This window comes from Oryctolagus cuniculus, chromosome 2, assembly GCF_051225735.1.
Source record: "Oryctolagus cuniculus isolate XC-2025 breed Fujian yellow rabbit chromosome 2, ASM5122573v1, whole genome shotgun sequence".
In the NCBI taxonomy this organism is placed as follows: Eukaryota; Metazoa; Chordata; class Mammalia; order Lagomorpha; family Leporidae; genus Oryctolagus; species Oryctolagus cuniculus.
The window spans coordinates 178,212,017-178,226,787 of NC_142868.1; the positions used below are offsets into that span (position 1 = coordinate 178,212,017).

A 14,771-nucleotide genomic window follows, 5' to 3' on the forward strand; every position below is an offset into this window, starting at 1 on the left:
ACTCACTCGGGGTAGAACATGGTCTTTTGTTCTCAGGCAAGGTTGGACTCAGCTTCTGTTTCCATAACTTGGCCCTCTGAATCTCAGTTGTTGCATCCACCTAATGGAGATGCTAATTCCTGTCTCAGAGAGTCATTGTGCATACGATGTAACATTATGTGGATCAAGAGCTCAGCAACCTGCCCCTTGGAAACTGCAGAAGAAACTCTCATTCCCTTCCTTTCCTCTTCTCAGCACTGCACTCAATATTGTTACACATCTATCTACTAAACAGAACACATTCACAGATTCCTCCTTCTTTAACAGGAAAAGCTTTGTCTGCCATGAAAACATTAGCAAATAGTGATTGAGTTGGGGATTTTCTGGGAAGAACTATGTAAGAGCATGCAGTGTGGGCTCATTTGATTTGTAGATATAGTATAATGACTTTTCAACACACAAAATCCACTTGAGGTTCTGTTAAGGAAGGGAATAATACAGCTTTGCTCCTTTTTTTTCTCAACCCTTCTTTCTCTCATGCAAATCAGAAACATTAATCATTTGTGGCTCTCTAGACTCTTGGATATGGGAAAACCCATCACCTCGCCTTTTTCCTCCTGAAAATAGCATAATAGTCAGTACTCATAACTTCTGAATGCAGTTTCAACCCTCTCATTGATAAGGCAATAACCCAAGCAAACAACATTAGATGAAGTTACAAGTCTGAATATAAAGCAGAGATGGAGATATTATTTGGACAAGATGAATTGAAGTTCTCTATAAAGTTGCACAAATTCTTATAGACAAAATAGACATTGAATAGAGCTGTTAGACTAAGCCATTAAGTGGTCTGGCTTCTAGTTCATCTTCCAGAGATTCTCAGCATGGCCTTGGCCACAGTGTTAGATCTTCTTAGATCTGGCTGCCGTTAGTGTAAAATGGGCATCAAGGTCCTGAGGTTAACTCTACCGACTAATGGCTCAGCCCTCTTTTCCATCATCTTTCCAATGAAAGTCATGAAAGCCCCTTGTGAGCTTTCTTTATGACTGAAACTGAATGACAGCTGGAAGACATATCTTAGGCACACGGGTCAGTGTTTTCTTCTTTGTTTTTATGTCCAGGTCCCAGCTCGTTGGAATCACCAACAAACAGGCCTTCTCCTCCTCCTGACTATTTCTCATGGAATCTGACCTGGATAATGAAAGATTCCTTCCCTTTCCTGTCCCATCGCAGCCGATATGGTAAGTACATTTTTGATAGTTATTTCTGATATGCCATCACTATGTCACCATCAAGGAAGCTGTGAGTTTCAGCTTTGAGATAAATGGTACTCCAGGGCTCCATCGGACCCCTGCATAAAAAGAATCATGCTGTGCTGTGTCCCAGTGGTGCCTCACTCCACCAGACCATTCCACCTAGACCAGTCCCACTGCACACTATAGCCTGGAGGAAGCCAAGAGATTTGTTTCTGCTGTATCTGTTCCCCCAGCCTTTATGGTATATGATATTTGCTGCATCCCTTTATCAATAATTAGGTGTGTTGCTTATTTGCATTTTGCATAAGGTTCTAGCCAACAGTGTTTCTAACAGTAGTGATCTTTTAAAAGAGGATTGTTGTGAGAGTCACAAGTCTTCCAGTGTCCCTTAAATGGCCGCCTCCCATCTACATGGTTCTCCTTAAAGTTTCTCAAACATGTTCTTCAATGTTATTTCAGTGCATTTGATTTCTACAACAGCCTCAGAGGTAGAGAGAACAGGTCCCATTCCATTTTTACAGCTGTAGAAACTGAGTTTAGTACGATCATGCAGAGTGGGTTATCTAGCTACAAAGCCAGAATTCTTGCCCTGGATTCAGTTTTGCTCTCAGGAGGCCACCTGTTCAGCCTGGCAGCTCTTGTCCTGGGAGCCCTCAGAAGGTCATAATCATATGGTGTTGGAATAATTGTCAGTGCTCATCTTAACAGCTCCTAGCAGCCATGCCTCTGCAGTGGAAAGAGTAGGTTTGGAGGAAAGTGGATGCATTTCCAAGAGAACAATTTTATTTCCTTTTTTTAAAAAGATTTATTTTATTTATTTGAAAGACAGAGTTACAGAGAGAGATAGAGACAGAGAGAGAGGTCTTCCATCTGCAGGTTCACTCCCCAGATGGCTGTAACGGCCAGAGCTGCGCCTATCTGAAGCCAGGAGCTGCTTCCAAGTCTCCCACATGGGTGCAGGGGCCCAAGGATTTGGCCCATCTTGTACTACTTTCTCAGGCCATAGCAGAGAACTAGATTGGAAGAGGAGCAGCTGGGACTAGAACTGGTGCCCATATGGGATGCCGGTGCTTCAGGCCAGGGTTTTAACCTGCTGCGCCACAGTGCCGGCCCCCAGTTTTCTTTCTTTTGAACTCATCCAGGATCTATCCCAGGAGGGAGGTAACCTGTGCATTGGCCACCACTTGATCCCATCCCATGGAAGACACTCAGAAAGATACCTTTGTGATGAGTGAATGCAAAAAGCCTCTAAAGATGGAATGTTCTCATCAAGCCTGATTCAATTAAGTATTTATGATCCCAATCCAGCACAGAGTTCTAGATTCCCTCTGGGTGTGTATTAACCTCCTCCTGCTATTCAGTGCGTGCTCTTGGGCCTGAGTTATTCAGAACGTATCTAATAGAGATGTTCCATTCAAGGTAGAAAAGTTCCCAACCCAAAGCCTGCTATCCTTCATCTATGGTTAGTCTTGGTTCATATTAATGGTACCTTTCATTTCAAACTTGAAAGTATAAATGCATAAAAAACCCTGGGGCAGTTAGAAATATACTTTGTGCTGTGATGTTCTCTGCCACTCGTAAACATCACCAGTGGGAAAGAAGAATCCGTGGTTCCCAGGAGATCTCCGATAAGAAGTACTTCTTGATTTTATGTAAGCCAGGCACTGAGTGTCATCTTATGATAAGAGCAAGTGTCTGTAAATAATTGAAATCTGGTCTTTTGTGTTTTTAATGCTTTGTAACCAGATTTGTGATACAACTGGTCTTCAGATAGCATTTTTGAATTTGCTCTTAAAAGTCATTCAGTATCTCCACAAGAGAACAACATTTATAAAATGCAGGAAGTCCCAAAATGTAGGTCTACTTCTTGTGTGTTGCACAGAACAACATACTTGTTCCCTGTGAACTGCCTTCAGAGAGGCTGTAGGTTGAAAGGAGACAACCCCTGGAGCTTAGGAAGCTTCTGCCTACCCACAGCATGGCCCTGTACACCCACTCCCCCTCTCTGGGCCAGGCGGCCCTCATCTGTCAAATGAGTGAGGAGTGATGTGCCCTAGAACAAAGGAGCAGATCTGGATGGTTCTTAAGATCCCTTTCACAGTCTCCTTGTGGCCTGGAATCCCCATGGTTTCCCTTCTTGGTGGTGGTGAGGACTCACACCGTTGGCCTTTTGTGGCCCAAATGCTGGATGAAGGTGCCAAAGTCAGCACCATCATTGCTGATTCATGGGGAACAGAACTGACTCCTGATTGGTGGCCCCTTGACTGGGTGTGATGGCAATTCTTTTTACCTTCCTGCCACAGGTAATTCAGCTGAGTCTGATGAAGAACCCACTCACCCCAACCCTCCAACCACCACCACCTCTGTGCCTGTCCCAGTGCCAAATGCCAAAGATAAAACAAATACAAGACTTGATCCTGCCTACTCAGAGCGCAGAGGCCATAGAAATACTGCTAGAGGAAGCCAGGTCGATTTCCATGAAGAGTGTTCCCCGTGGGCTGACCTCAGAGCATAGATGTTAAGGACTGTCACTGGGACCCAATGCAGGGCAAATGAAGGCAGAGTTAAGGGCAAGATTGATCCTCTTAAGGATGCTTGTGGGGACTCAGCCCGCATGTCCATGAACCAAAGAGACCAGCAGGCCCATGGGTGATAAATCTATACCTTTCAGCTGCCGAGAAAGACATTTTTTTTTTTTTTTTTTTTTTTTTTTTTTTTTTTTTTTGACAGGCAGAGTGGACAGTGAGAGAGAGACAGAGAGAGAAAGGTCTTCCTTTTGCCGTTGGTTCACCCTCCAATGGCCGCCGCTGCAGCCGGCGCACCGCGCTGATCCTGGCAGGAGCCAGGAGCCAGGTGCTTTTCCTGGTCTCCCATGGGGTGCAGGGCCCAAGCACCTGGGCCATCCTCCACTGCACTCCCTGGCCATAGCAGAGAGCTGGCCTGGAAGAGGGGCTACCGGGACAGAATCCGGCACCCCAACCGGGACTAGAACCCGGTGTGCCGGCGCCGCAAGGTGGAGGATTAGCCTATTGAGCCACGGCGCCGGCTGAGAAAGACATTTTAAGAAATGTTAACAACTTCATTAATTTTAAGACCTCAAACTTGGGCAGAGAAATTTGACTGGAAAATCACTGCCTGCAGGGATAGTTTTTCAGACAGTGTGGAGTCACGCGTCTCGGCAGGACCATCCTGGAGCTTCCTGCTCGGCTGCCTGGCTTCACCTGCATTCTGGTGGGGGCAGGAGGAAGGGCAATGAAAGTAGGCATCGGCAGCCCGACCACAGGCATTGTGATGGGCAGTGGGGGCCGGTGCCCCTCACACAAGCTGTCCGGTCTTGAATTGAATGTGGCTTTTTTCTTACCAGTGTTTTATGAGAAGAGACGAGGTGGAGAGAGGCTAATAAGATTTACTCACCCCCAGCCTGTAATTATCTGCTTGAGGAAAAAGTTTGACCTACCTTTTTGAAATCTCCCCATATTTCTTCTAATTTACGTTGGGGCCTTTCATGTTGTGTAAAATATATTCTCTTCAGTGGCAGTCAGTATCAGATTACATCTCTTTTCTCGTTTCTGTCTTCAACGATGAGCGCCCACTAATTTCATCACGAGCGAGCAGTGCATTCCTCCCCCAAGACTTTGCAAGGGGGAGGGCATCTAAAGGAAGATTGCTGTTTGTTTTTCCTTTTGTCATCAGCCCTGACATCTGTAGACTTCCTCACAGGCTTGGCTAAAGGATTAGGCTCTAACAGCTGAGATGAAAGTCTGTCCTGTCAGCACCCTGTGCTGAGGGATGGAGGTCCCCGGGGCTTCTGAAAGTCAGCGACACTCACCTTGAGTTCTAGAGCCAGGGACAGATGGCGTCTTCCAAATTCTCATTCATATTGTCCCACTCTGGGTACAGGGAGAACCAAATCACCATTTTAAAAAGAATGGCCAGAAGTTCTGCCCAAGAAGAGCAGGGGAAAGAGAATTTTCATTGCTTTTTTTTTTTTTTTCAAATGTGATACTTTGTAAAAACCTTTTTACATGCCCTTTTCTCATTTAGGTTGCATTAAAAAATTGTAGTGGATGGAAATTATTTTATATCTCATTTTTGCAGAAATGTAAATTGAGGGGAAAAAGAATTTGTTAATGTGCTCTCAAGTTGTAGAGCAGGTGAGCAATTAGAAAACAGTGAGCCCAGACTTTCTGACTCCAGCTGGAGCACTCTCACTGTCATATCACGCAGTGATTTCAAAGATGAGCTCCTCTCTGGTGAACACTCTCACTTCTTGGATGACCTTGTGTTGGGTCTGAATGATCAGTCTAGGGGTGTAAGACCTTGAGTAGCTATAGGACCAAAAACTGATGTCTTTAAACTGAGAGTCTCCCACTCCAGGCAATTCATCTCTTCCTAAACATGGGTTATAGATACCTTGCTACCATAAGTAGTCTTGCCTTCTCTTCCATCCTTTCTTCCCCACTTCAGAATATGAGCCATGCTGTGGATTGAATTATATCTCCCAAAAACATATTTTAAAGCCCTAACCCAAACCCCTATACCTATGAACCTGAGATTATTTAGAAATAGAATTTTTGCAGAAATACTCAAGTAAAAATTAGGCCATACTGGATCAGGGTGGACCCTAATTCAGTATGACTGGTCCTTTTAAGAAGAGAAAATGGGGGCCAGCATTGTGGCATAGTGGGTAAAGTCGCTGCCTGCTATGCTGGCATCCAACATGGGCACTGATTTGTGTCCTGGTGGCTCCACTTCTGATCCAGCTCCCTGCTAATGTGCCTGGTAAAGCAGTTGAGGATGGCCCAGGTATTTGGGGCCCTAAACCCATGGGAAAGACCAAGTAGAAACTCCTGGCTCCTGGCTTTGGCCTAGTTATCCCTGGCCATTGTGGCCACTTGAGGAGTGAACCAGGAGATGGAAGATCTCTCTCTCTCTCTCCCCCTCTCACTCTCCCTCTCCCTCTCTCTCCCACTCTCGCTCTCTCTCTTTCTCTCTCCCTGTGTGTGTGTGTGTGTGTGTGTAACTCTGACTTTCTAAATAATAAATCTTAAAAAAGGAGATGAAGAAGAGAAAACAGAGACAGATTGAACACCATGTGACCATGGGGTCAGAATAAAGTGTCTACTAGTGAAAGAACAGCAAGGATTGCTGGCAACACTAGAAGCTGAAAGAAAGTTGGGAACAGATTCTCCGCTAGAGCTTTAGAGGAGCATTGCCCTGCCAACACATTGAGTTTGAACTTCCGGCCCCTAGAACTGTGAGAAAATAAATTTCCATTGCTATAAGCCACCCAGTTTGTGGTACTTTGTCATGGCAGCCCTAAGAAAGTGATGCAAACCTTCAGATTTCTCCAGCCCCTCGATGTCCAGAACACTGACTCCCAGAAAAGAAAATATTCCTCCCAAAATCTCAACATCCAAGCACAACAAGGCCATTGTTGTACTTTGAATAAAAGTTCTATTAAAACTTTGTCTGCTTTCCAGTCCATGGGGACCTATCCAATTAAGGGGCTGCTGCTTTTGGAAAGAAAAAATTAGACTTTTTAATTACTTTGCTGCCACAGCCACCCCTACCCCTCACCCATCCTGTTAATGTATCAATTTCTTTGATTGAAAAGACTGAGTAAATTAAATATATCTCTCAAAAAAAATCCATCCTAACACAGACTCAAAAATGGAAAACAAAAGGGCCCTCCAGCCCCCTGTGGGATTTTCTGCATAGCTCTGGCAGGAAGTCCATTTGATCACATTTCTGAAAATACATATTTAATGTGGCTGGCCATGATCAGCCATTCCAGCCCTCAGGAGCCTGGCGTCAGTGGAAAGCAGCTTCCAGCTCCCTTGTGAACCATTGTCAAGACTGAAAGCTTCCTTATCAATTCCTCTGTGCCTGACAGGCCAGGTCCAGTGTGTGCGTGTGTGTGTGTGTGTGTGTGTGTGTTTGTTTGCTTTCCAGCTCTGCTCCAGTGAGCTAAGGAGTCAAGTCCTTTCCTAGCTCCTGCCTCTGTATTTTTATCTACAGCATGATAAGCAAAAGACCCGTGGATGCATTCGCCAAAAAACCTGAGTCCCAAAGGGAACAGTAATGCCTGCAGTCATACAGGACTCAGGAGCAGGAGCCATCTGCCACCTCTGAGGGCTGCTGACCTGCTAGGATCCTATGAACCCAGTCGTCCAAACTTCAGCAAAAAGCAGTTGACTTAAGTGTTTTGAGGAGAGATGTGTTTAACAACGCTCCTCGTGGTCATCTACCTTTAAAGCAGAGACATATAAAGCCACTCAACAAATCTGAACAGTTGATCTCCATTGTATTTTCAAGGTGAAGAAGAAAAGGCAGAAAGGAAAGGCTGAATAAGAATAAGAGAGTGATTAATCAACTGACATACAGGGGAGAAAAACAAATCAAAAGGGGTCCATTTAAAATAATTGCTACAGACAGAAGGGAAAGCACACTACAAAAGGGAAATAAAGAGACAATGATGGGACAAAGATGTAAAGAAATACGAACTGGAAGAGACAGATAACAGTGGAAAGCATCACTGGGTTGCCTTTCCATGTATTTGTTCTGTTGCTAACTTGGCTTCAACTCTCGCCCCTGGGCAGATGCCCCCATAATGTTGGCTCCAGTGTCCTCCTTTTTATGTCCTTCCTGTGGAATCTCTACCTGCCTGAATCATTTCCCACCTTAGTGTTTCTCCAGCAGCTACGAGGATGCAGAATAGCAATAAATGTGCATTGAACACCAGTGGTGCGCTTGGCGTGCTGTAGACAAGTCAGGGATAAAGACAAGTAGGGCACATTCCCTTCCCTGAAGGAGCTGTCAAGGGTGAGGCAAACATACTTTGTAGTAAGAGAGATAGGTTCAACGTTCCCTGGAACACAGAGGAGGAAGGGCCAACTCCACAGAGGTCTCAGCAATGTAGATGTTCTGGACATGAGGCCTGCTGAGCTGGGCCTTGGTCTCCAGGGAACACTGAGACCAGTGAGAGGGACATTCAGACAGAGGGGCTATTTGTACAAAGGCATGTTCAGAAGCTGCTCAGGCTCTGTGACACAGGAATTGGAGGACCCGGGAGAAATTTGCGAAGATGAGGCTGGATGAAGTTACTTTTGGGTGCCCTGGGTTGGAAGAGGAAGGGCAGTAGGAGAATCTGGGAGAGATTTTGGATATAGAGTGAGCATGACTTAGCTGCCTATTCAAGAAAGTCCAGCTCTTGAGTAATTCCTGGGTGTAGATGCTATTAACTAAAACAAGGACGAGGAGAAGCATTTAGCAAAGAGAGATGGTAACGAGAATACCCTGAGGGAGGAGAAAGCTAGCAAGATCCACATTGGAAATGTTATGCTTGAAATACCTGCAGGACATCTAGATGAGGATGGCCTGCAGAGAGCACCCTTGGCGTTGAGAAGAGAGATGGGGTGGAGAGTCATTAGCATTGAGACTGAAGCTGGAGGTTGGAGAATAAAGATGCAGAGGGCATCCAGGATGTTGCATTTGAGAGACCGAGGCGCAGAACTGGAGAAAAAGGAGAGAGGGGGAGAACTGGGAGGTCATACAGCCACAGAAAGCAAAGGAATAAAGAATTTTTAGATGAAGGAATCATTCATCAACAATATTGAAGCTGTCTAGAGTTCAAATAGACAGGAGTGTAAGAAGGCCTTTCCTCACCATGGTCAGTGCCTTTTATGTTTGACATCCTTCCTCCATTCTCCCATGTTTGTTCTCACTCCATTTTGTCCCCACTTATTTTCTCTTTCCTTGAACAAGATTTCCTAAACCCTACCTGCTCTATTTGGCAAAATTTAGCTGAGTTCCTGTCTATATTAAAGAGCTTTTCTTTAGTAGATAACCTACCCTAGTATCTCCTCCTTGGAATTTTTTAAATTGCTTATTTTCAACTACTGGAAAGGCAGAGTCACAGAAAGAGAAAGAAGGAGAGAGAGAGAGATCCATCTTCCACATGCTGATTCAGTCCCCAAATGGCCACAATGGCCAGGCCTGTGCCAGGCCAAAACCAGGAGCCTGGAACTCTGTCTAGGTCTCCCACATGGAGCTTGAGTTGTCATGTTGACTCCAAGAGTGCATCAGCAGGAAGCTGGATTGGAATCAGAGAAGCCTGGACTCAAACCAGGACTCTGCTATGGGATGTGGTATCCCAAACTGTGGCTTAACCCACTGTACAACACCCATCCCATCCTTGGAATTTCTTGATGGACAAATTTGTTGGAATTCTTTAATATCAATATCATTGCCTTTTAAAAATCTGAGAAAATTCCTTGGGGCCAGCACTGTGGCGCAGTAAGTTAATCATTTGCTTGTGGCACCAGAATCCCATATGGGCCCTAGTTCTAGTCCCAGCTGTTCCTCTTCTGATCCAACTCCCTGCTATGGCCTGGGAAAGCAGAAGATGTTCCCTGTGCTTGGGCCCCTGCACTCGCATGGGAGACCTGGAAGAAGCTCCTGGCTCCTGTCTTCGGATCGTCTCAGCTCTGGCCGTTGCAGCCATTTGGGGAGTGAACCAGCAGATGGAAGACCTCTCTCTCTGTTTCTCCCTCTCTCTGTCTGTAACTCTGACTCTCACATAAATAAAAAAAACTTTAAAAAAATCTGAAAAGATTCCAACTGATACAGAAAATAGTTATTTCTTCAGCATCCCAGTCTCCAAGTTTCCCATTGGATGATGCCCATCCTCACAAAATCTGGGCCTTCCCTGATATTTCCTTTCAACCCAATCATTTTCACAATTTCTATGAATTTCACAATTTCTATGAATGTCCCACCAACCAAATTATTCTAACCATATACCCAGAGGAGCTGGTTAAAGTTCTGTTGATATGAGATATCTTCTGACATAGTTTTGTATTTGAGGTTAAATATTTCATCTCTCTGGCTCTGATGACCCCTCAGCACCTATAAGGAAAGTTTGCTATCCTTTAGCAAAGACACGTCTGTCAAGTTCCATGGAACTTCTTTTAGGATACTGTATAGCAAGCACTCAGATCCAGCATCTGGTGCCCACATTATAACTCCTCAATTATAACAGCCTGGGAGGTTGTGGACCTCACTTTATCTCCATATTCTCATGGGGCAAGTTTGATAATGTCTCTCCACAAAGCTTCACACCCCTGATGTTCCTTGTGTCTTAGTTGTTTGTGGTCTCATCCTTCCTAGATGGCACATAATTAGAGATCAGGGAATTCACATGTTGTTCCCTTTTGCATCCACCTTTTTTTCCTTTAAAGATTTAATTATTTATTTGAAAGACAGAGTTAGAGAGAGAGAGAGAGAGAGAGAGAGAGAGAGAGAGAGGGAATCAGTCTTCTATCCACTGGTTCACTCCCCAAATGGCCACAATGGCTGGATCTGGACTAAGCCTCACACAGGTGCAGGGGCCCAAGGACTTGGGCCATCTTCCACTGCCTTCCAAGGCCATATCAGAGAGCTGGATTGGAAGAGGAGAACCTGGGACTCGCGTGGATGCCCATGAGGGATGCCGGGACTGCAAGTTGCAGCTTTACCCGCTAGGCCACAGCACTCACCTCAGTGTGTTGTACTCAGTCACATTCTCAATAAGTGTACATCAGAATATTTGCTGAACAGTCCTGGGGAAAGCAAGAAAGAGACTCACATTTCTCAATTTCTAGCCTAGACCTTTCCAATGTCTGAAATTCTAGTTCAGTGAAGGGTAGGGACATTCCCATCAGCTCCCTCCTGTCTGAGGTCATATTATTAGGGTTCATGAAAGAAATGTATCCAGGAGGAGGAGGATTTCTTGGCCTGGACTTACTTTGGTTTCAAATTCATAGCTGTGATTCTAACTACTTTGGGCAGGCTTATTTTTGTCTCTTCTCAACCTAGAAAAGCATATTCAGCAGACATGAGTGAGCTGAGGAATTTTTGTTTTGACAGCTTTGGGACATCTGAGATATTATATACAGAGCATCTCTAACCAACCTAGAAAGACATGTGTCCAAAACATATGCAGGGAAATGACTGATCAAGACTGGAAGAATGGGAGGAAATCTGTTAAAAGGCACTGTTTTGTCAGGAGCAACCTCCGGTGTGAAACTGTCAGAAGAGACCGTGGATTAACAGAACCTTAACCAGTCCATGTGGGTGTAGGACAAGAATAATTTGGTCTGGGAGAGACTCACAGACCTTGTGAGCTGCCAGGGCTCACTGGTGTCAAGTCAAATAGCCTCATCTTACAAGGAGACTGAGTTCTCAGAGCTCGGAGGTCTCCCCAGGACCAGTAGTGAGCAGCGATTCGGACCCTCTGCTCACCAGGCCCTGCCTGAGCTCCCTGCCACAGAGGCACAGCTTGATGGCTCAAGGTGCTCACAATACTCGGGGTCACAAAGTGTTTGCTCACAGGGTATTCCTGTCTCATCAGTGAATGCTTTGGGTCTCCATCAGCCCTGCAGATATGTACCAAGGACTGCAGCAGTGGGAGGGACAGTATCTGCCTGATGTGAATGAACCCTGGCCAGGCTCAGTCTGGTTACCTCTCACTCCCTGGAGAGTAGCTGAGCAACAAGATTTTGGAGGTCACTGGACTGCCAGGTTAGATATGGGAACTACAGATCTTTAGTCTCTGCATTGCCTGTTTAAATCATCTCTGTCACATTTGAGCAATGGGCTCCTAGTCTCTGCCTGAAGGCAAAGCACGGGATGGGGGTGGGGTCCTCAACTGGGCATCTGGGAGGTGGAATTCTTGTGACTTTGATTACCTTCGGTCACTACCCACTCTCTTTGGTTCTGTCATCTTTAAAATGGGAATGATCTTAATTCTTAATTGACAGCACTCGTGTGAGGACTGTGAGGAAAGATCTGAATGCGCCCCAGCACAGGTACTTCACTCATACTTTTTGAAGAGGAATGAGACCACTTCCTGTGAAGGGCCCATGCATGATTTTGGCAGCATGATCCTATTTGCTAGAAGGTTTTTCCTTAAAGCTTGTTAAATCCCTATTTTGCCCACTGGAACCTAAAACTTTTTTTTTTTTTTAACGACTAATCATGATACTATCCGAAGCAATCCAGATTCACAATTCATACAATTACATTCAATTAAACCACATTAGTTTCGCACCTGCCTGGAAGAATCTTATTCCCTCCTGTATTCTCAGCAAACTTCCTAGTTAAATCCTTACCTTCTCTCAAAACCCTCTTATTCTTCAAGACACAGTCTGGAAATTGGCTCCTTTGTGAGTCTCTGGTCCATCCAGGCAGAAAGTCTTCCTTGTTCTGGCCCCGTGGCCTCCTGGTATCTTCCTACTCTGAGAGTTAGGTATGGGCAAGTCCACCATCTATGCTAGACTGGGATTCCCTGAAGGGCACTAGGTCCATGCTAGGGCGAACTGGTAACTGCTTGCATTTCAAATTGTCAACAGCCAAGAACCTCATATTACCCCCCAAACCCAGGGGAACCTGTTCTTCAGAGACAGAAGAATGACTAAGGGGGATCATTTTGCATGTTCTGACCATCAAGCTCCTTCTCTTGTCTTGGTGCCACAGTCTCAGAGCTCTTCCTCAGTATTCCAGTTTCAGCAACGATCCCTTTTAGACAGAGGTCACATCAAGCAGTGCCTACAAACCGTTTTATTCTTAGAGATCCCCTTCCCCAATGTACATGCTAGCTGTGTGAATGAATCCTAGAAACTGGAAGGAAGAATTGTGCTAGAAATCCAATCTGGACTCTGATCTCAGCTCTCACACTTCTCCAGACCCAAGGGCACGCCATCTTGGCCAATCACTTCACCCACCTGAGCCCCAGTTTGCCCATGGATAAAGTGAGAAGACTGTTAATGCCAGAATGTTTGCCATTTTAGTTACTTTTAATTGAAGGTTAAGATCAGAGTCTTATTTTTTCTATGTGTAATGTTGTAATGGTCACAGATAGGAGAAGTGAGAATTAAGCTCCCTGTGCCTATCTCCCACCATTGTGTGCATGCCCCTTCCGAGGCTGTGTTTATGTAATTGAGTGAGGGAGACTTGGCCCTTCTTAGCTGCAGCTTGATTATAAGTGAGCTGAACAGATGTCTTGAATTGGGTGACTGGTTCCCAGATGCATTCCAGGGAGCAGGCTGGTGGGAAGGAAATGAATGATTTCAGGTTCTGGGGCCCCATGACAAATGAATAGTGGATGTGGGTGGGGACAGACGGGGGCCACATTTGATACGTAGTGTCCAGATGTTGATGGCAGCTGGTGGATTACTGTCCAAGGTGGGCTCAGTGCCCCTTTTGGAGATATTCTTGGAAGGGGGAGTAATAGTCACTAAATTATCAGCCTGGGCTGGAAGTCAGGACTCTTGGGTTGTTGCTGACCAGCTGTCCAGGACCACATTAAAGAGCTTGTTTTTGGCCACATGCCCGCAGGGGGTGATTAGTCTTCACATGGCAGAGGTGGAAGAGAACTGAGAATCATTTTATTCTGCCACTTCATTTTTCAGATCAGGAAGCAGGCCTAGGGAGATTAAATGACTTGCTTGAGTTATGTGACAGGACCAGGACTGGCACTCAGCTAGTCCTCCAAAGGGGAGCTTGGTATCCAATTGGAAGCTTGGTCAGTGCACTGCAAAGGGAAACCTGAGGAAGGAGTATGCATTTTCCAGTCACCTCTTTTGCTTTTAACCCTCTGGTTACAACAAGGGTCACCATAGTCAAAGCTGTCTACCTTCAGTGCTGGAATCCCTCTGTCTCCTCTGTCTCTTGCTCTCCCCTCAGCCACATGAAGTATAACGGTGATGATAGTCATTATTCAATAAGGCCAAACACTGTGTGAGTCAACACATGGGGTGCTCCACACATATAATATTGCATTTACGCCCCCTCACCATTCCATGGTGAGGTCCCTGCTTTAATCTCCAATTTATAGACAAAAATAATTGAGGCACAAGAATATTAAATAATTTGTCCTGAGATACACAGCTGGCAGATGTCAGAGCTAAGCTTTTGACTTGTGCAGTCTGAACTCATGCAGAATATATGCCCCTGCACTGCCTCCCCAGACATCTGTTGCCCTCTCTCCATTCCTGAAGTGTTGGTATAAAACAAGAAAAGATGGCCGGCGCCGCGGCTCAATAGGCTAATCCTCCGCCTAGCGGCGCCGGCACACCGGGTTCTAGTCCCGGTCGGGGCGCCGGATTCTGTCCCGGTTGCCCCTCTTCCAGGCCAGCTCTCTGCTGTGGCCAGGGAGTGCAGTGGAGGATGGCCCAGGTGCTTGGGCCCTGCACCCCATGGGAGACCAGGAAAAGCACCTGGCTCCTGGCTCCTGCCATCGGATCAGCGCGGTGCGCCGGCCGCAGCGCGCCGGCCGCGGCGGCCATTGGAGGGTGAACCAACGGCAAAAGGAAGACCTTTCTCTCTGTCTCTCTCTCTCACTGTCCACTCTGCCTGTCCAAAAAAAAAAAAAAAAAAAAAAAAAAAAAAAAAAAAAAATAAAACAAGAAAAGAGGAAAAGGACATTTGTTCTAATTGCCATTTTCTTGGGTCTTCCAAGGTCAACTAGGGTTCACCCATGGGTTCTAGGTGAAG

At 45.7% G+C, this 14,771-nt stretch overlaps 1 protein-coding gene across 2 annotated transcripts in view; it reads left to right on the forward strand.

Moving 5' to 3' along the window:
* Window positions 1-14,771, forward strand: part of ALK (ALK receptor tyrosine kinase) — a 774,540-nt gene that overhangs the window by 208,017 nt on the left and 551,752 nt on the right. For both annotated transcript variants that reach the window (XR_016229509.1, XM_051843042.3), the window contains exon 2: window positions 1,101-1,220. Coding sequence is in view for 1 of the 2 variants with exons in the window: in XM_051843042.3 (XP_051699002.1) it covers window positions 1,101-1,220 (120 nt within the window). In the remaining variant the exon portion in view is untranslated. The remainder of the gene's footprint in view (window positions 1-1,100; window positions 1,221-14,771) is intronic.